General features: G+C 52.5%; 2 protein-coding genes across 2 annotated transcripts; both read right to left on the reverse strand.

Moving 5' to 3' along the window:
* Positions 1-33: 33 nt before the first annotated feature.
* Positions 34-5170, reverse strand: BRF2 (BRF2 RNA polymerase III transcription initiation factor subunit). Its single transcript, XM_058820133.1, has 5 exons — positions 5017-5170; positions 4433-4492; positions 3177-3498; positions 1127-1588; positions 34-601 (listed from the first exon to the last, which is right to left on the reverse strand). Exons 1-5 carry the CDS (start codon positions 5168-5170, stop codon positions 208-210), a joined length of 1392 nt encoding a protein of 463 aa, XP_058676116.1. The 3' UTR covers positions 34-207.
* Positions 5171-6037: 867 nt separating this feature from the next.
* RAB11FIP1 (RAB11 family interacting protein 1) lies at positions 6038-21022 on the reverse strand. Its single transcript, XM_058820131.1, has 7 exons — positions 20700-21022; positions 16633-17081; positions 15453-16245; positions 12414-14152; positions 11945-12353; positions 10620-10725; positions 6038-9058 (listed from the first exon to the last, which is right to left on the reverse strand). Exons 1-7 carry the CDS (start codon positions 21020-21022, stop codon positions 8840-8842), a joined length of 4038 nt encoding a protein of 1345 aa, XP_058676114.1. The 3' UTR covers positions 6038-8839.
* Between the last annotated feature and the right edge of the window lie 390 nt (positions 21023-21412).

Below are 21412 nucleotides of genomic sequence, written 5' to 3' on the forward strand. Positions count from 1 at the left end.
ATGAGAAATCCAAGGTGAGGCTGCCCTGGAAAACCTGGCACCTTTTGTGCTTTTATTTACTTACAACAGAAATGTAAAATAACCTGAAGCAGTCACTCCATAAAATGCCCCATTCCCTGGGCGACTGTCCCAGCAGCACAATCGCTCTGTAACTGGTGGACTTCACATTTCTGGTCCCCAAATTGTCCCGCTGGGCCAGGGACACCTTCAGGACCAGGCCTTGGCCCTCCTGAAGGCTCTGATCTCCTCGGGGCTCCTCAGGTACTGCTCGATCTCGCTGTCTGAGATGGGCTCATCGCCCGTCACGGCCGCGCCCGCAGCGCTCGGAGCCGCCGCCCGCAGCCTCTTCCTGGGGTGGAGGAGGCAGGGGGGCAGCAGGGGCCTCAGGGTGCCCCTCTGCTGCTGCTGCCCTGCCCAGGGACTGCCCTGCTGCTGTGGCACTGCAGGAGAGCTGGGGGGAGCCTGGGCTGGGGAGTTGTTATTCACAGAGTCCTTATCCAGGGAGCCTGGGCCCACAGAGCCCTGGGCTGGGCAGCCCTGGTTGGGGGAATTCTTATTCACAGAGTCCTTCTCCAGGGAGCCCTGGCTCACAGAGCCCTGGCTGGGGGAGTCCTTATCCAGGGAGCCATTATCCAGAGAGCCATTATTCAGGGAGCCCAGGCTCACAGAATCCTGGCACCGCTGGCTCAAAGAACCCTGGCTCACAGAGCCCTGGCCTGGGGAGTCCTTATTCACAGAGTCCTTATCCTGACAGCCCTGGTTCAGAGAGCCCTGGCACTCCTGGTTCACAGAGCCCTGGCACCCCTGGCTCACAGAGCCCTGGCACTCCTGGCTCTCAGAGCCCTGGCACTCCTGGCTCTCAGAGCCCTGGCACCCCTGGCTCACAGAGCCCTGGTTCACAGAGCCCTGGCACCCCTGGCTCTCAGAGCCCTGGCACCCCTGGCTCTCAGAGCCCTTGCTCACAGAGCCCTGGCACTCCTGGCTCTCAGAGCCCTGGCTCACAGAGCCCTGGCACTCCTGGCTCACAGAGCCCTGGCACTCCTGGCTCTCAGAGCCCTGGCTCACAGAGCTCTGGCACCCCTGGCTCTCAGAGCCCTGGCACTCCTGGCTCTCAGAGCCCTGGCACTCCTGGCTCTCAGAGCCCATGCCCAGGCCCGTGCCCTGCTGCTCCAGCCCGTCCTGCTGGCTGAAGGCACGTTTCAGCAGGAGCAGCCGGTGCTGCAGCAGGTCCCCGATGTGCTTCACCACCGTCTTCTTGTCCAGGCGGAAGCCGCGCAGCCAGGAGAGCTGGGAGGCCATCGCCAGCAGGATCTCCAGCAGCTCCTTCAGCCTCAGCTGGGCTGGAGGGGGCAGCTCCACCCCTGCCAGGCGGCAGAACCGTGCCAGGGGGCACGAGAGGCGCGGGCCGGGCCGCAGGGACTGCCAGGCCAGGAACGCCGCGGCCGTGACCACGGGCACCGGGTGCCGCCCGGTCACCAGCCACGTGGCGCTGGCCAGCTCCACAATGGCCATGGTCCGGGCCACCAGCTGCTCCTTGTCCTCCAGGAAGGGCCCAGGGATGTTGGCATTGGGCTGGACCAGCCGGAAGCTGCAGGGGAAAGAGCCACGGTCAGGGGGAGCATCGGGGACAAACACATCTGTCATTGTCACATTTTAGGGAAAAATCCCTGGGAAGCTGGAAAAGTCTGTCCTGGGAAGCTGAAAAGCCTCAAAGAAAATAATTATCTGCTGCTGTGGAATGCAACAGGTGCATCTTTGATTGGTTGTTTCTAATTAATGGCCCGTCACAGTCCAGCTGTCTCAGACTCTCTGAGAGTCACAAGATTTTATTATCATTCTTTCCTTTCCTTTCAAGCCTTCTGATGAAATCTTTTCTTCTGTTCTTTTAGTATATCATTTTCTTTTAATATAATATTTAACATAAAAGAATAAATCAGCCTTCTGAAACATGGAGTCAAGATTCTCATCTCTTCCCTCATCCTGGGACCCCTGCAAATACCACGACAAATCCCTTTGCCAGGATTTCTCTCCTGGGAAGCTGAGAAGCCTCAGAGAAAAAGGAAAACAATATTATTTAATTTGTTTCTCCTGTGTTTTGCTGCTTTGGAATATGGTTGGAGATTGTTTCATTGGTTTCATGTGAATTGTTTTTACTTATTGGTCAATGACGGCCAAGCTGTGTTGGATTCTGAGGAGAGAGTCAGGAGTTTTCATTATTATCTTTTTAGCCTTCTGTCTGTATCCTTTCTGTATTCTTTAGTATAGTTTAGTATAGCAGAATAGAATAAAATAGAGTAGAATAGAATAGAATAGAATAGAATAGAATAGAATAGAATAGAATAGAATAGAATAGAATAATAAATCAGCCTTCTAAGAACATGGAGTCAGATTCATCATTCCTCACTTCATCTGGGAACCCCAAAAATCCAAGACACACCCTGCTCCTGCCATGGCTGCTGCTTGAGGACACCAGGAGGAGTTTCTTTATGGAAAAGGTTCCCAGGCACTGGAATTGCTGCCAGGGAGGGGGTGGTGTCCCCATCCCTGGAGGTGGCACTCAGTGCTCAGGGCTGGGTGGCAATTTGGGCATTGGGCACAGGTTGGCCTCAGAGATCTTTTCCAAGAGATCTGGGATTCCCTGATCCATGGTGCCTCCCTGAGCACCTCTGTGAGGAGAATGGAGCAGGATGAGAATCACAGCCTGTGACGGTGTTCACAGGGCTTCTTGGATGAGGGAAGAGATGAGGATCCGACTCCATGTTTCAGAAGGCTTGAGTTATTATTTTATGATATATATTATATTAAAACTATACTAAAAAGAATAGAAGGAAAGGTTTCATCTCAGAAGGCTGGCTAAGCTAAGAATAGAAAAGAAGAGTAAAGAATGATAACAAAGGCAGCTGCCTCAGACTCTCTGATTGGCCATTAATAAGAAACAACCACATGAGACCAATCACAGATGCACCTGTTGCATCCCACAGCAGCAGATAATCAATGTTTGCATTCTGTCCCTGAGGCCTCTCAGCTTCTCAGGAGGAAAAAATCTTAAGAAAAGACTTTTAATGAAAAGATGTCTGCGACAACAGCCCAGCTGTGACAAGGGAGGGACAAACGCCAGCCCAGCCCGAGCTGTGTCACACCCCATCCCCTCCACCCACCAAAGGCTGCCCCCTCACCTGCTCAGGTGCGTTGTCACCAGGTCTGCCAGGCTCAGGGCGGGCACAGAGAGCCCCAGCTCCCTCTGCAGGCTCAGGAAGACGCTGGCAAAGAGCTCCTGCTTGGCGTAGAGCAGGGAGCACACGGTGCCCATGGTCAGCGGCCAGCGGCGCTGCCGGCACGTCACCAGCACACAGCACCCCCCCAGCAGCTCCTTCTTCTCCAGGCTGACCAGGTGGAAGGCAGGCAGCTCCAGAGCCCTCTGGAAGTAGGACACAGCCGTTTCCTCAAAGGCTGCTGGCAGCTTGAGCACCTTGCAGAGGTCCTGCACCCGCCGGATGCCTGTGGGGGAAAAGGAATTTCAATTTCTGCTCAGAACCGTTTGGAGCAGTGTGAGTTGCTGCTGGCATAGTCCAGGGTAAGGAGGCAAAAAGGATTTTTGCATAATATCCACAGATGTTTCATCAGTGGATATTATGCAAATAATACCCACGGTGAGATGTTCAGGTGAGATGTTCAGGTCCCAGCAACCACACACGGAGAAAGCACAGAAAAAGCACCCACAGAGAAAGCACCCACACAGAGAGAAAGCAACCACACACACAGGGAAAGCACCCACACACACACACAGAAACCACAGAAAAAGCACCCACACACACACAGAAAAAGTATCCACACAGAGGAAGCACCCCCACACAGACAAAGCACCCTGCAGCTTTCACCCTACAGGGCCCTGGGGGCTGTCCCTGCTCTCACAAAGGTGAGGGCTCATCAGGGAATAGGGGAGGAGTGGCTCAGAAACATAGGAACAGATGTAGGAACAGGGGAAGGAGCCAATGGGGTCTAACAGCTTTTTGAGGGAAGCTTCTTGTGTCTCCCAAAACCAGGGAATGCCCCCACAGGATCTCCACAATTCCCTGCTTTTATATTAAGGCTTTTTTTATTATTAAGGCTTTTTCGTATTAAAACTTTTTTTATACTAAAGCTTTTTTATATTAAAGTTTTTTTTTATATTAAAGCTTTTTTATATTAAAGCTTTTTTATATTAAAGCTTTTCTTTTATTATTAAAGCTTCTCTGGAGGATCAACTGAATCAACACAAAACGATGACAAAAACAAGCAGCACTCACCCAGCCCTGCACGCACTGAAGTCCCTCTCAGTCCCTCGGGGCAGGCAGCACCCAGGGCACTCCCCTGGATCAGTTCCAGGGGTTTTTGGCATTTTTCACTGTCAGAATGAGGTGAAACAAGCTGGAGGACGGGGAGTTTCTCTTACCTCGCTGCAGGCAGCGGCTCAGCTGCTCCTTCTGCCCGGTGCTCTGGGAATAGGCGACCTCTGGAAAACAGGGAGGGGAAATCTGTCAGTCCTGCAGGGAATGCAGGGACACAGAGTGTCTGTCAGTCCTGCAGGGACGCAGACATTTGGTTTTGGGGCCAGCAGGTGCCCACAGAACCGAACTGCAGCAATCAGAGCTGTTTGAGGGCCCTGAAAACAGGTAAAAGTGAGATCGTGGATCTCCAGACAGAGCCAGCAACAACCTCAGGGCTGCTCTGCTGCACTTCCAGCTTTTCTAAGAGATTCCAGTGAGATTTTAATAATCCCTTTTAACGATAAGAGATTCATTAAATTTAAATTTTAAAATTTCAATTTAATTAAATGTAAAGCTCATCACCGGCTCCAAGCCAAACCTGGCCGGGAATTGCTGCGGGTGGGCTGGAAACCCCCGCTGGTGTTTGGGGCGATGGAGAGAGGGGTCTGCCCGGTCTGACCCGACAGTGCCCGGTACAGACACAGCTCGGAGCGCTTCGCTGCTCGGGCCGGCTCGGTCCTGCCCCCCCGCCCCGGTTCCGGTAGCGCACCCCTCAGATGCTCCTCGTCGGTGTAGGTGGTGGTGAGGAGCCCCTCGGACAGGACGCAGCCGCAGGCGGCACACACCAGCTGCTGCTGCGCGTAGTGCGCGTCCTCCACCAGCGAGCCTGAGCCGCACTCGGGGCACCGGCCCCGCGCCGCCATCGCCGCCGCCGCGCTGGGGGAGCACCGGGGCGGGTGCACCGCCAACAACCAATAGCGGCGCGGCCCGCGGTCCGTCCCCATTCCAGCCCGGCCGCGCTGCCGCCTCTGCGCGCTGCGTTCCGCCCCCCGGTAGTTCCGCCGGGGATGCTCGGGGACCGGGGGACAACGCGGCCGCCACAAACGGGAACGGGGCCCTCATGGCCTCCTCCTCCTCCCATCACCGCTGCCATGACGACCCCGAGTCCCTCCGCGCTCCCTGGTGCTGCTTTACAGGAACCTCCGGGGCTGCCTGTGCGGACGAGTCCGTCCGAAAGGTGTCCCCAGTGTGAAAAATGCATATTTTATGATTAAAATGAATATTATATGTGTTGCGTTACAAAGTGATGCAGTGTTAATTCTCTTAAGTACTGTGTTAAATATAGTTTTAGGTTATTGCAAAATGTTAAAATAGAAACGATGCTATGGAGGATACTTTGTTTAAAGAAAGGACTTGCAGGGAAATAGCAGCCACAGGACACCTGAATCTTTCAGAGAAAGAGAATTTTTTGCTCTCTTATCAGAAGAAACGAACTTCTTGCACATTGAAGGCGCTGTCAGGATTCAGAGGAAGAAGTTGATGATGACCAGACAGAATCCTGTGTTTGAATGGAATTTATGCATCATGGATGAGGTGTATGAATGAATATGCAACACTTGAGTCTGAACATGAGCTACTGTCTCAAGTGCCTTCAACCCAGACCCAGACAAACCCACAGCTGGAACTGCCACAGGGGATGAGCAGAGAGGCACAAGGAGGGGACAAAGCCCTTCAGAATAAACACAGGGTGCTCAGAACTCTGGGTTTAAATTGTCTTTATTTTAGTGTTCCATAAAACCAACAAGTGTTTAAAACCAAACAAACAGTACCTGGGCTAAAAGCAGAGAGTACAAACAGGGAACATGCACGAAATCCTTCAATAACAAACAAGAAATTTGATTCTTAAGGCCCTTGAGGATGTAAAATGCCAGTCCCCCCACATTAAAAGAAGGATTTAATGAGTGTTGTCAATAAAAATGAGGTGTGAGGGCTGAGGGGGTCGAGGACTGGGACCCCCCCTGTGCCCCCAAGGACAGCAGAGCTGGGCTCAGCTTGGGTTTCACCCAACACCCAGGGCTGGAACTGGCACAGAAAGGCTGCCCAAGTGTTAAGGCTTCATCTCTGCTAAGAGCAGAATATTATTAATTTTCTGCAGAATAATATTATTTTCTGCATAATACCATTATTTTCTGAGTAATAGTATTATTTATTGCTTTGGTTCTGTGCAGGTCACTCTTCCCAGCGGAGAAAAAGTCTAAAATACAAATTGATCAGTGAGGTACAGGATCCTGTGTGCAGAGAGGAGGAAACAAATCAATCCTTCATCTTCCTCACTCGAGAAGGCACAGGAGGGAGCAGCAGCAGCACTCAGAATGAAACCACCACCAAGGCTGCCTCACTCAGAGCAGAGGGGGCAGCAGGAAGGACAGAACACCCTCACTGCTCAAATAACACTAAAATGAGATTAAAAGATCTGAAGTCTTGCAAGACTCTCAGCTCTTAAGGCTTGTTTGAGGTCAGAGCTCAGTAAAGCTCCAGACTTTGGTAACAAGAACAAAAATGTCATTTAGAGCATTTCTTTGATTTTTCTAATAAATGTTTACATCTCTGTGCAAATCTATCAAACTGCTCCTCGCTACAAAATCCAGCATTTGGGATCTCCAGTGGTTTGTGACATTGCAAGCAGACTGCTCACAGGGTGAGAGCTGCTCCAGTCCCCCAGTAAAGTGCTTTCCTGTGGAAAAATGGAATTATAAACTCACCCCTGGGCCAGGAGTGACCCCATAACCCAACCATTTCCAAAGGCAGGAGTGTTTATTTCCATAGAATTAAGGCTGGAAAGGTTTGAGCTTTGGTCCTCAGGAAGCTTTGGTCCTTGCAGGGCTCTGTTGGTTTCCCAGCTTCTCTCTGAGCCTTCCATGGACTCTCCCTACCCTGGTAAACCATCCTTTGGAAGGTACCTTTGGAAGGGCCTTCAAGGTGAGCCCAGCCCCAAACCCCAAAGGATTTCTGTGTCCCTCAAAAGGGAAAAGTCACAGAGCTCCCAAGGGCACAAGGGGCAGAGCCAGGGCAGCCTCTGCCTGCTCTGAACAAGCTCCAGAGCAGAAATTTAAGACATCAAGAGAAAAATTTCTGATTTAAAATGTACCTTTGGAAGGGTCTTCAAGGTGAGCCCCAGCCCCAAACCCCAAAGAATTTCTTTCTCAAAAAGGAGAAGGTCAGAGAGCTCCCACAGGGCACAAGGGGCAGAGCCAGGGCAGCTTCTGCCTGAACAAGGTCCAAAACAGAAATTTAAGACATCAAGAGAAAAATTTCTGATTTAAAATGTACCTTTGGAAGGGCCTTCAAGGTGAGCCCAGGCCCAAACATCAAAGCATTTCTGATTCCCTCAAAAGGGAAAAGTCACAGAGCTCCCACAGGTCACAAGGGGTGAGAGCAGAGCATGGGGCAGAGGCAGGACAGCCTCTGCCTGCTCTGAACTCTACTCTCTCCAAGTGTCTTAAATTTAAGCTCCAGAGAAGAAATTTAAGACACTAAGAGAAAAATTTCTGATTTAAAATGTACCTTTGGAAGGGCCTTCAAGGTGAGCCCAGCTCCAAACCCCAAAGGATTTCTGTGTCCCTCAAAAGGGAAAAGGTCACAGAGCTCCCAAGGGCACAAGGGGTGAGAGCAGAGCACAGGGCAGAGCCAGGGCAGCTTCTGCCTGCTCTGAACAAGCTCCAGAGCAGAAATTTAAGACATGAGAGAACAATTTCTGGTTTAAAATGTACCTTTGAAAGGGCCTTCAAGGTGAGCCCCAGCTCCAAACCCCAAAGGATTTCTTTCTCAAAAAGGAGGAGGTCAGAGAGCTCCCACAGGGCACAAGGGGCAGAGCCAGGGCAGCCTCTGCCTGCTCTCAATAGCCTCCAAAACAGAAATTTAAGACACTAAGAAAACAATTTCTGGTTTAAAATGTACCTTTGGGCTAAATTAATGCCATTCCTATGGTAGAAACATACCATGAACTTCAATGTCTCCTACTCCAAAAAACCTGAAAACTTTGCCTTGAAGGACTCTTGGGAATGTCCACTTGATGAGATGAACTGAGATTTTGGTCAGCTTACAGTCAGGGCATTAATTCCTTTTAAATTACAGCCCAGCTCTGAAGCTGGGCCATCTTTGGATTTCTCCAGTGTAGTTAATTATTATCATTTTAAAAACAATCAAATCCTCAAGCTCTACTGTCCAAGGATTTATATTGCACTACAACTTCAGATGTGGAAAGAAAAGTAACTGATCTCTAAAAGCTGCTACAAAACAAAACAATTTTAAAAAACCTTCCTAAAGGATCATCAGTGCCTTGCTGGGAAGCAAAACACATCAACAACCCTCCTCCTTCCCATCACAGCCTTGGCATTAATGCCTGACCTTCCCAAATAATGGGAAGAAACCAAGAAAATAAATACAGCAAGGTGACCTGATGGAACTATTAATCAATCTGAGGGTTGCTCAAGGCAGGAACAGGAAAAACTCATTTTCTGTGAGCAGCACAAGCAGCACCAGCAGCTCCTCACCCTCCCCTGAGGGGGATCAGTCCTTGCCCACCAGACCCTTCACATCTTCCCAGCTTTTTTGTTGCCAGACACGGAGACTCTGAGGATGTTTGGGGTTTCCTCCATGACTCTGACCAGCAGGTTGTCGATGTAATCCTCGAGCTCCCTCACCTGCAGGTCCTTCCTGGTAATGGTATCCTTCTGTTTGAGCACCAGCTGGATCAGCTCATCGTGTGTCAGCTGAGCATAGGCATAGGCAGGGTCTGAGGGATCATATTTCTGCAGAGGGAGGCAGGGAAGGCAGGCTCAGAGCAGGCACAGCACATTCCAGACCAGACACACAACACACGGTGACAGCTGCTGCCAGACAAACCTGCAAAACCTTCAAGCAGCTGCTTAGAAAGCCAAATTCAGGTTAGACAGCAAGAAACAGCCACCCAGGCTTTTGCTGGTTCTTCTTATTGCTTTGAAAAATCTGGTTTTAAGCCTCAAGCAGCATGAGAGGTACCGGGCAGCTTGAGGGTTAAAACCAGATTTTAAAATTTTCCTTTGAAAAATCTGGTTTTAAGCCTCAAGCGGCATGAGAGGTACTGGGCAGCTTGAGGGTTAAAACCAGATTTTTAAATTTTCCTTTGAAAAAATCTGGTTTTAAGCCTCAAGCGGCACGAGAGGTACTGGGCAGCTTGAGGGTTAAAACCAGATTTTAAAATTTTCCTTTGAAAAAATCTGGTTTTAAGCCTCAAGCGGCATGAGAGGTACCGGGCAGCTTGAGGGTTAAAACCAGATTTTAAAATTTTCCTTTGAAAAATCTGGTTTTAAGCCTCAAGCGGCATGAGAGGTACTGGGCAGCTTGAGGGTTAAAAACAGATTTTAAAACCAGATTTTAAAACCAGATTTTAAAACCAGTCAGCTTCTGCTGACTCCTGCAGCTCCCAGAACACTGCCCAGGGAAGGAGTGTGAGCACAACAGGCTCCAGAGGGGCATCACACAATTGAGGATGTTCATGTGCTTCAAAGAAGTGGCTGTGCTGAGAATTTCCCCCACAAAACACAAACCCCAGCTCTATTTATAGTCACTCTGCAAAAAAATAAGAATTTAAGGATTGCTCCCACTCTTGGGGGCTGACCAAAAGGGCATTCATGTCCCAACTAACTGGAATACACAATTCTTAAAACCTCAAGCAGCATGAGAGGTAGTGGGCAGCTTGAGGGTTAAAAGCAGATTTTAAAACCAGTCAGCTTCTGCTGACTCCTAGAACACTGCCCAGGGAAGGAGTGTGAGCACAACAGGCTCCTGAGGGGCATCACACACAACTGAGGTGCAATCAGAACACCCATTGCAAGTTTTGAACCCTTTGTTGCAAGTTTTGAACCCTTTCTCAATCTGAATCTCTCAAATCCCGTCCTCTCCCCTCTCACCAGGAGGAGGCACTGCTGTTATTTCAGTTCTAAATTCCCCATTTCCCAAAAAAAATCCCTGAGAGACCATAAGGGGAGCTGGGATTTTCCCTGCTGAGCCAGGGATGCTCCCAACCTTTCATTTCAGCCTGCAGGGAAGCTGTGCCTCAAGCCTGGAGGTCTCTTTTGAGGCCAGGATTAAGCTGAAAGCTCCTCTCAATCCCACTGCTGACCCAACTGAACAACTGTGCTCCAAGAAGTGGCTGGGCTGAGAATTTCCCCCACAAAAAATGAGCCCCAACTCTATTTATAGGTCAGTCAGCAAAAAAAATAAGAATTTTTAGACTGCTCCCACTCTTGGGGGCTGGCAAAAGGACATTCATACAGAAACTCTTCAAATAAATCAAAGCTTGGGCAGTGAAATTGCCACTTCCCTCCATACCTTCACACTCATTTCCAGCAGCTTTTCATTCATGGTGCTGATGACATTCAGGTTCTTGCTCTGAGGTTTGTTTGCCATGGCATTCATTGGCTTCACAGGATGGAGTCTGCAACAGGAAAAAGAAAGGGTCCTGTTGTTCAGGCAGGAGAGGAAACAGCAGCATGACAAAGATCTTTAGAATGAGAACAAATACAGCAAGAAATTGGGGATGATTCCCTCCCTGCTCTATCTCCTGAAAGAAAAGAGATTCAGCTTCAGGAAGACAAGGTATTTCTAAGCCACAGAGGTTCTGTAAGTATTTTAAATATTTTCCAGTTCTCTGCTATCTTTACTGACTTAAGGTGTTGGAGATAAAGCAGCAGCAGGAAGGGAAATACATCCTGTGTGTGTCATGGAAGAAAAGCCAGGTCAGGCTGCACGAGGAGACAGAACACAGGGCAGCTACTGTGATCCCTCAGAAACTGGTATTTCAGGCTGCCTTTCCTAATCAGAACATATTTGTGATCTTACAACACACCAAATACTTCTGCTGGCCTGAGACAAGTGTCAGGCCTTGGCCAAGCTGAACTGACACCACCAGCTGCAAGGAAGTGCTGGCATTATTTGCCTACACAGGACTTACAGCACACAGGGACAAAAATTTATTTTTATTCCAGCAAATATTGGCCCTGAGGTGTCCTAGACCCCAGGCAGAGATCTGCAGGTGAAGTCTCAAGGGCTGACAGGACAGTGGCACCACTCCACAGAGCAGGTGAACCCTGAGGAGCCCACACAGGCAGAAAATGAAGCACCACCTCATTTATCAGGTGTCTGACAAACAGCTCAGCCCCAGGCCCTTCTGCCAGTGGGATGGAATGGTTCCATTCCCCCTGCACTTTCCCTAAGCTCCCCTAAGAGCTGTGAGGAGCAGCTGCTCCCCTGAGGAGCTGCACAGACCCTCCTGCAGCAGCAGCAGCCCCACAGCAGCCAAGCCCTGACAAACCCAGCCCCCAGATGAAATCAGGGCTGTCCTGGCCTCGTGCAGCAGCCTCAGGGACAGAGGGCAAAGCAAAGCTCAGAGCTCACTGCTGTGACCCCCACACGTCTCACCTGTGCTGGGGAGACGCGGTTTCACGTGGTTAGGGAATGTTTCAGAGGGTGAAACCCATGCCTGGAGAAGATTTTTCTCCTCAGGGTGCTCCCCTTGGCAGCCAAGCCCTGACAAACCCAGCCCCCAGATGAAATCAGGGCTGTCCTGGCCTCGTGCAGCAGCCTCAGGGACAGATGTGCACCCAGAGGGCAAAGCAAAGCTCAGAGCTCACTGCTGTGACCCCCACATGTCTCACCTGTGCTGGGGAGACACGGTTTCACCCCATGGGGGGTGGTTAGGGGACGTTTCAGAGGGTGAGACCCGTGCCTGGAGAAGTTTCTTCTTGCCCGAATTTCGCGCTTTATCTGCGAAGCCCTCGGCTCTCGGCTTTTTCGGAGACTCTGCTCTACAACTCAGGGTGTCAGAGAGGAGGGAATGAGAGGAAGAGTGGGGCTGGCAAGGACTTGACAGGGAGGAAGAGAAAGCAGAAGGCTCAGAGAAGTCACACTCTGCACGCTCCTCAGCACCTGCACTCCTCTCCAGCTGTCGTTTCTCAGAATGAGTGTCACACTCCTTGGAATGAGATGTCACAGCTAAACCTGAGTCAGCTCCTTGGACAGAGACCCTGGGAGCCCCCAGTGCAGCAGGCAGCTCAGCCAAACTCCCTGGCAGCTCAGCCAAACTCCCTGGCAGCTCAGCCAAACTCCCTGGCAGCTCAGCCAAACTCCCTGGCTCACAAGCACCAGGCATGGCTCCTGCTCCTCCTCCTCCTGGAGCAGCAGCAGAATTATCAGAGAGCTGTCTCTGCTCTCCATGCAAAGCTGTCACACCTCTGGGCTGCCCTCCACTCCCCAGAACACCTCTGTCACCTGCAGTGGCCCCACAGCTGTCCTGGCAGTCCCCCAGCAGCTCCTCATCAGAGCCTCCCTCAGGGATCACGGGCAGCACCGAGCCACGGTCCCCAGGAACAGGAAGGGCAGACCTGACATTTGTCAGACAGACAGACAAACCATCACCACCCTCCTTTTCTACAGGCCTGCTCTGTCCTCTTTGGGGACTGACACCTCTGGGTGCCACTGCAGGGGTGACAGTCCCCAGGGAGCCCCCCTGAGCAGCTGAGGCCTCAGGGAATGGGAGCCCTGGGGTGGAATTTGCAGCATCCCCTGGAGCAGGAGCATCAGCCTGGGGGGTCCCTGGGGGTTTCCTCAGCAGCACAGCCACTCGTGGGGCTGGCTTTGGGGGCACAAGGAGCTCCCTGCCGGCCCTCCCTGCACCCCCTTCCCTAGGGGACACCCTGCAGGCTCTCAGTGTGGGCTGGACTGGAGGAAGTGGCTGATTGCCAGCAGGTGGAGGTGCCTGGGGCTCTGACATGGGCACATGTTCTGCCCACTGCTTTCCACAGGGCTCCTGCTCCTCCCTGAGCTCACTCTTGGGGCATTGTGCCTGCTCAGCCTCTGCCACGAGGCTGTCACTGCACTTGGAGAGAGACACAAAACCTTTGCTCACACCAGTGACCTCCACAGCTGCTCCATCACTGCTCCAGGTGGGATGTGTGCTGTCCCCAGAGAGCTCTGTTGATGGGTCACCCCCAAACCCTGCTGGCTCTCCTGCTGCCCCTGAGCTCATCCGTAACCTCCCCCTGGGATCCAGGGGCTGCTCTCCACCTGCATCACCTGATGGAACACCCTGCCAACCCCCAAGGACAAAGGACACACATTTCCCAGGGCCTGGCTTGCTGCTTTCCAAAGAACCCCCAGGCTGAAGCTGTGCAGAATCCCAGCGTGGCTCTGGAGCCAGCCCAGGGGGGCCAGACAAGGTGCCCAGAGGGTGTGGCACAGCTGTGACATCGCTGGTCAAAGCCACCTGTGCAGAGCCCCCTGAAGCACCACGAGCAGGGGGTCCTGCAGAGGAACAATCCTCCCCAGCAGGAAGGCAGGAAGGGGCAGAACCAGCCTGGGCAGCTGGCACTGCCTGTGCCCCACGCCTGGACACGAAGGGATTGCTGTCATTGAAAGGACAGCCAGAGGGGACAGAAGGGGTGTGTGGGTCAGAGAGACCCTGGGAAGCCTCAGAGCCCTCAGGACCCTGCCCCCAGTCAGCAGCAAAAGGATTATTGCCCCTGGCAGAGACCTGCCCAGGAAGAGGCGCTGTGGGAACACAGGCTGCAGGATGATGGGATGAAGGGAAATGGGTGATGCTGTTGGGATCCAGGGCTCTGGATGCCCTGTCCCACTCAGCACTAAAAGGGTTCTTGTCATTCCAGAGCTCTGCAGCAAAAGCAGGAGAAGTAAGAGAGGCAGGAGTGATGTTTTCAGAGTCTGGCACTTGGACTGTCTGCCCCGCTTCAGAAATAAAAGGATTATTGGCACTGCTGATAGGGTGCACTGACAGGAAAGCAGGGAGGGGGGCAGGTGCAAGAGTGGGAAGCGTGGCTTTGGGTTCCTCCTCTGGAGACAGGCCCAGTCTGCAAAAAGGGACAAAAAACTTGCATGTCACTTGCAGATGCAACACGAGGCAGGAACAGACAAGCTTTAGCACCAGCCTCCATCAGCTCTGCCACTGGAGATGAGCTACACCTTACAGAGACCTCAGAGAGAGGTGTCCCCTTGTCTGTGAGACTTTGCATCCTTAACTGCACCTTTATAAGCACTGGGCTTATGCCAGAACTCTCCTGTCACAGACATCTTTTATGAAAAAGCTTTTCTTTAAGATTTTTCCTCCTGAGAGGCTGGGAGGCCTCAGGAACAAAATGTAAACAATGGTTATCTGCTGCTGTGGAATGCAACAGGTGCATCTGTGATTGGTCTCATGTGGTTGTTTCTAATTAATGGCCAATCACAGTCAGCTGGCTCAGACAGAGAGTCTGAGCCTCAAGCTTTTGTTATCATTCTTTCTTTTTGTATTCTTAGCCAGCCTTCTGATGAAATTCTTTCTTCTATTTTTTAGTATAGTTTTAATGTAATATATATCATAAAATAATAAATCAAGCCTTCTGAAACATTGAGTCAGATCCTCTTCTCTTCCCTCATCCTCAGACCCCTCTGAACACAGTCACACTCTCCTGCTGCAGAGCTTGGTTTTGCTGCTTTAAGCACCCTCTCTTTGCACCCCAAGCAGGTTTATTAGTATGTAAAACACTGCACAGGCAAGAAACTCAGACTTGAGAAGCACTGAAAATGAGGAGTTAGGGGGACACACAAAACACAGCCTTATTAGTAGGGCACACCTACAAATATATATATTATATACCTCATACACAATTTATATATTTGTATGAGAGATAAAGGAGCAGAATTTCTGAAAAAGCCTCGTGACCAAATCCACACCAAACCCCTCTGTGCTGCTGTGAGCAATGCCAAAAGCAGAAGGGCTCCAAGGCCACCCTTTGGGAGAGCACAGCCAAGTAGGGAAGAGGAAAGCAGAGATGTTAGAAGGGGCATTTCAGACCCTGGGGAGGCTGCAGCCACACAGCTCTGACAGAGTTAGTTTGTGCAAGAGATCCAGCAAGAAAATTCACCCCTTCAGCACCTGCACAGGTGCCTCCTGAGCTAGAGAACCACTATTTCAAGGAGCACCCACATCCATCTTTTATTCACACTGAGGAAGAACATGGGAGTTGTTCTTTGCTATCAAAGCTCCCAACACCAGAGTAAAACCCACAGGCACCCACAGAGCAGCACCTGAGCCCAGGTGTGGCAGACACAGCCTGCTGCCACCTGCCACCAGCAGTGCCCATGCCACTCCTGCCAGCAGCTGGGGCTCACCTGGGTTTCACAGCTTTGGTCTTGGCTGCTGCAGCTTTCTCAGGTTTCTGTTCCTCCTCACAAGGGCTGAGCTGCTGCTTGGTTGTGATGGCCTCCTCTGCATGGTGAGCATCTCCTGAGGGGCTCCCTCTGCCCACATCTGCTGGGGCTTCAGGGCATTTGGTCTCCTCCTCACTCTTCTCTTCTGGAATTGTATTTTCCTCACTCTGCAGGGTCCTGTCAGGAATAATCTCAGCATCGCTGGGCTTCACCGTTTCCTTCTTCCCAGTGACCAGGGAGAGCAAGGCAGACTTTTTGTGGTCTGGTTTTTTGGTCTCTCTGACAGGCTCAATGCTTGGTGGAACGCTGGTGTCCAGGTGCTCCTCACTGCTGAGCAGTTTGTATGATGGCAAAGTCATGGATTTGAAGGTCTCCAAGGATGTGGAGCCAGAGAATGCCTGCCCAGGAGAGGTTCTCCCCATCTCTTCAGGTGGTTTAGTGGACCTGGAGGACAGGTTCTCCTCTGAAGCAAAGAGCTGCTTCCTCCTGAGGTTGTGAGGAGAGGGGGAGGAGGTTGGAGTCTTGTCCTTTGTCGTGGTCTCTTCCATATAGACGTGACTGCCATTGATGCACAGACTGGACTTGGACACGGGATCGTTTTTGGATTTAAGGCCACTGAACAAAGAGAGCCCATCCTTTTTGGTGTGGTTGGTGGTTCCCTGGGTTAGCTGCCTACTGTCCAAAAAGGCTGGTTTACGAGATTTGAACAGAGGAGAAGGAGCTGGCTTCTGTTCTGGCACACTTTCAAAGGATCCTGGGGAAAAAAAAAAAAAAAAAAAAAACAAAACAGGGAGAAATTGAAGATGCAAGAACAATCCTTTCTCTGACACTACTGCCAGCCTCAGTGCTAGCAGGGAGGATTTGGTCAGAAAGGAGAATTTAACCAGGGCTGTGAGAAGTGCACAGAACCCTTTGGGGGAAGGTTTTGTGCCAACACTCAGTTCTCAGGCAGGAGAGGTCTGGGACTCCTCCTCATCCCACTCCCCTCATCCTCCTCATCCTCATCCCCTTTTCTACAACACTACTGCCAGCCTCAGTGCCAGCAGGGACTTTCTGTGGATTTGTTCAGAAAGGAGAATTTAACCAGTGCTGTGAAGAGTGCAAAGAACCCACTGGGGGAAGGTTTTGTGCCAACACTCACGTTCTGAGGCAGGAGAGGTCTGGGACTCCTCCTCCTCCTCATCCCACTGTGCCTGGAAGTCGCCGGGCCGCAGCCGAACCCTCGGGGTGAGGGGCTGCTGGGTGGGCAGCACTGACATGGACTGGGACAGCGACGTCTTCTGCAGGCCAGGCTTGGAGAACAGCGCTTTGAACTTGGATTTCTTCTTCTCCTTCTCCACTGCCTCATCCTCGCTATCAGCAGGGGAGTGGGAGGTGCTGGGGACGATGGCTGACGCTGTGTCTGAGAGACCACTGCTCCTCTTGCCCTTGAGTTTGTCTTTGAGCTTCCCAAAGGGAGAGCGGGGCTTGTCCTTCATGGACAGATCAAACATGCTGGCTGTCATGTTGCTCCTCATGAACTGGATGTCCACCTCGATCTCCCCTCTCTCCTTTTCCTTCTTCCCAGGTTTGGAGCGAAGCTTGTACCACCTGCAGCAACAAGGAGGTTTCTTTAACCACCAGTGTCACAGACATCTTGAATGAAAAATCCTTTCCTTAGGATTTTTCCTCTTGAGAAGCTGGGAGGCCTCAGGAACAGAATGTAAACAATGGTTATCTGCTGCTGTGGAATGCAACAGGTGCATCTGTGATTGGTCTCATGTGGTTGTTTCTAATTAATGGCCAATCACAGCAAGCCACAAACCTTTGTTATCATTCTTTCCTATTCTATTCTTAGCCAGCCTTCTGATGAAATCCTTTCTTCTATTCTTTTAGCATAATTTTAATATAATATATATCATAAAATAATCAATCAAGCCTTCTGAAACATGGAGTCAGATCCTCGTCTCTTCCCTCATCCTCAGACCCCTGTGAACAGTCACACACCAGTAATTGAGAACACAGAAGGTGCTTTATGGCTGAAAAATCAAATCAGCCCACAGTGCAGGAAAAGAAAGACTTTAATCTTATGGTGACGTCACCTTCACAGCCCCAGGTGCCAAAGAAAACATTCCTTATCATACCAAAGTGATTAATAAGATTTGGTTTTAAACCAGATAAGGAAGGGTTAAAAAAAAGGGAGAAAAAACAGAGGCACAACACGGAATTCCTGCATTTCAGCTCAGCCACTCTCCTCTGCCCTTTCATCTCTCCTCCTGACACGGGCAGGGGCCACAGCTTTGAAGTGGAGCAGAGCAGCAGCCTCAGAGCTGCACACGCTGTCCCACACCCTCATACCTTTCATTCCAGCTCCTTAATGCCTGCTAAGCCAAGGAACCCCTAATCAAGAGCAGAGAGCCAACCCCAGGCTCCCAGAGCTCGGGCACTTCCACTCCCCTCTGCAGGCTCGTGTCAGGGCATTGCTCAGGCAGAGCCCTCTCCCTCCCCACACACAGCTCCCCAACAGTGCCCAGGGCATCCCAAACCACGATCCCACCACCCACACGCCCTCAAGCACCCCTGGGTGACACTCAAACCACATCTGAGGCAGCACAGAGGATGAGCAGCACTGCACACCAGTGTGGTTATGTTTGTTGTAGCGTTCCCACCCCACAGAAGCCATAGGAAAGGCTGCCTGGAAACTGATGGGTTTCTTCCTCCAAATAAAGGCAGCAAACAGAGCATGTAAATGTGCCCTGCCGTCAAATTTGCACTTCAACCTCCAAAGGTACACTGGAAGCAATAAAAGAGAACAGGAAAAGGTGACTTGCTCCAGAGAAAATGCAAAACTAATGGGGATAACTGAAGGAGATGGATTCAGGAATCTGCTACAGACATTTCAGAGGGAAATGTGGAAGAAATTTTTCCCTCTGAGGGTGGTGAGGGCGTGGTCCTGGAGAAACTGTGGCTGTCCCTCAAAGTGTTCAAAGCCAGTTTTGGAGCAATGTTCTAGTGGAAGCTGTCCCTAGGCAGGGCAGGGGGTGGAACAAGATGGGCTTTGAGGTCCATTCTGGGATTCTGTGATTCTAAACGAACTGGGCTTAGAAGACACCCACGGAAGGATTTTTATCAGGAGACCAAGGCTTTGCCCAGTCCCTGGAGCTGCAGCAGCCCCAGAATCACAAAACCCCTGTGCCTTTAACACGAGCCAGCTCTGGGCACTGTTGTTCCAAAGTGATTTCTAGGAGCATCCCGTGCCACAATCGATCCCGTGTGTTCAGCAAAGGCAGCTCAGCCCTGCCTGAAAGCAGCACCCCTAGGGGTGGCTGGAAGGAAATCACCCACTGACAGCCCCCAAACCACAAAAAAAAAAAAAAAATCTCATTAGTGGCATCTATGGTGTTAGCAAGCACCTGTCAATCAACATTATCTATTTTCCAAATAAAACTACTCCTTTATGGCTACACATCACCATGGCAGCAAGAACAAAACAGGCTTCAAACAGGAAACCGAGGCCTACAAACAACTGAAAACACCAGAAATTTCCCCGGGAGCACCAAAGTTGTGTTTTGTTTGGTTTTTTTTTTTATTCTCCCTCTCAATTCTCCTTTGCCCAGACACAAAGGAACGCCTGGGAGCCCCGAGGCACCGGCCCTGAGCTCTGCTGACCAAGAGGCTCTGCAGTGTAAACACAGCCCAGTCTGACACAGCCTTAATGAACCTAATTAAGCCTTGATGAACGGGACGGCTCGGCGGTGCTCAGGTGAGGCAGAGGAGGAGGAAGGTGACTCACCAGCACATTACAAGGCTGCTGACTCCCAGTAAAACCCTCCCGGGCACCACCCCTGGGTTTCACCGTGCCCGTGTTTGTGTTCAAAGCAGCGAGTGTGTGACACACAGAGCTGGAGCTGGGCAGGAGCGGCCCGTGGAAGGTGGAATTATCCACCCTGACACGCTTCAAGTGTTTGTTAGCAAAAATAAATTAGTGCTCAGGCCGTGCTGGAAGGAGGCAGCACTCTGAGGACATCAGGTTTCGGGTTCAGGCTGGCTGTTTTTTCTGTCGGTGTTTGAAAATCAAACCCAAGGACCAGGCAGGACTGGATGGGAAAGTTGTCTCGGGGACCCCCAGCTTCCTCCAGGGGAAGGCATTCCCCAGCTGTGGGGGCTCATAGGGGTGGGATGCACAGGTCCCTTCTAAACCTCTCCATGAGCCTGAGAGCCCCCCCAAACCTCCTCTCCATCCTCTGCGGGACCCAGAGGGGCCTCTCCATCCTTCCCCCCAGCTCCTGTGGGGCACAGAAATCCCCTCACCATCCTCCACAGACCTTCATGGGACACAAGGGTCCCCCCCAAACCTCTCCATGGCCCTCGTGGGCCTGAGAGCCCCCCAAAACCTCCTCTCCATCCTCTGCAGGACCCAGAGGCGCCTCTCCATCCTTCTCCTCAGGTCCTGTGGGACACACAAATCCCCTCATCCCTCTCCCAGCCCTCCGTGGGGTGCACAGGTCCCTCCCAAACCTCTCCATGGCCCTCGTGGGACGCATAGATCCCCTCCAAACCCCTCCATGACCCCCGTGGGCCCCCAAAACCGCCTCCACATGACGCGGAGGGGCCTCTCCATCCTTCTCCCCAGCCCCCGTGGGACACACAAATCCCCTCATGGCTCTCCCAGACCTCAGTGGGATGCCCCAAATCTCTCCATGACCCCCGTGGGCCTGAGAGACCCCCCCCCCAAAACCTCTCCATTCTTCTCCGCAGCTCCTGTGGGGCACACAAATCCCCTCCAAACCCCTCCATGACCCCCGTGCGCCTAAGAAACCCCCCCAAAACCTCCTCTCCATGACCCAGCGGGGCCTCTCCATCCCCCTCCCCAGCCCCCGTGGGACACAGAAATCCCCTCACGGCTCTCCCAGACCTCTGAGGGGCACACAGGTCTACTCCAAACCTCTCCATGACCCCCCCAAAACCTCCTCCCGAACCTCCGCAGGACCCAGAGGGGCCTCTCCACCATTCTCCGCAGCTCCTGTGGGGCACACAAATCCCCTCCAAACCCCTCCATGACCCCCGTGCGCCTGAGAGACCCCCCAAAACCTCCTCCCCATCCTCCGCATGACCCAGAGGGGCCTCTCCATCCTCCTCCCCAGCCGCCGCAGGACACCGCAGCCCTCACACCCCTCTCCCTGCGGGTGCCCATCCCTCCCGGAGCCCCCCGGAGCCCCCCGGTCGCACCTGGTGTGCCGCCGGCCGCCGTCCTCCCTGAGCGGGCCCAGCTCCACCTCGGCGCGGCCCAGGAACTTGTCGGCGCCGGTGAGGGCGCGGTGCAGCACGGTGAGGCGCAGCGCGGCGGCCTTGGCGGGCAGCTCGAACGTGGCCTCCTCCCGCCACAGCGGCTCGCCCCGGCAGCGCTCGGCCACCGACGTGCGGAACTTGTCGCGGCCCAGCGCCATCACCGCGTACGCGTCGCTGCCGCCCGCCGCCGCCTTGGCGCGCAGCCCCCGCGCCCGCAGCACCGTCACCCGCACGTGGGTGGGCGCCCAGCCCGGCGCCGCCATGGCTGCGGGAGAGCGAGCGGCGGCACCGGGGATGGGGACGGGCCGAGAATGCGGCGGGACGGGACGGGACGGGAGCGGCGGCGGCGGCGGGCGGTGAGCACCGCCCCGCCCCGCCCCTCTCGCGAGAGCGCGGAAAGGGCGGGGCCTGAGGGGCGGGGCCTGGGCGGACAGGTGAGTACAGGTGTGTGCAGGTGTGTACGCAGGTGTGTACAGGTGTGTGCAGGTGTGTTCAGGTGTGTTCAGGTGTGTACAGGCGTGTACAGGTGGATACCGGTGGGTACAGGTGTGTACAGGTGTGTGCAGGTGAGTACAGGTGGGTACAAGTGTGTACAGATGCGTACAGGTGTGTGCAGGTGTGTAAAGATATGTACAGGTGAGTGTGTACAGGTG

The sequence above is a fragment of the Ammospiza caudacuta genome, chromosome 26 (assembly GCF_027887145.1).
Source record: "Ammospiza caudacuta isolate bAmmCau1 chromosome 26, bAmmCau1.pri, whole genome shotgun sequence".
In the NCBI taxonomy this organism is placed as follows: Eukaryota; Metazoa; Chordata; class Aves; order Passeriformes; family Passerellidae; genus Ammospiza; species Ammospiza caudacuta.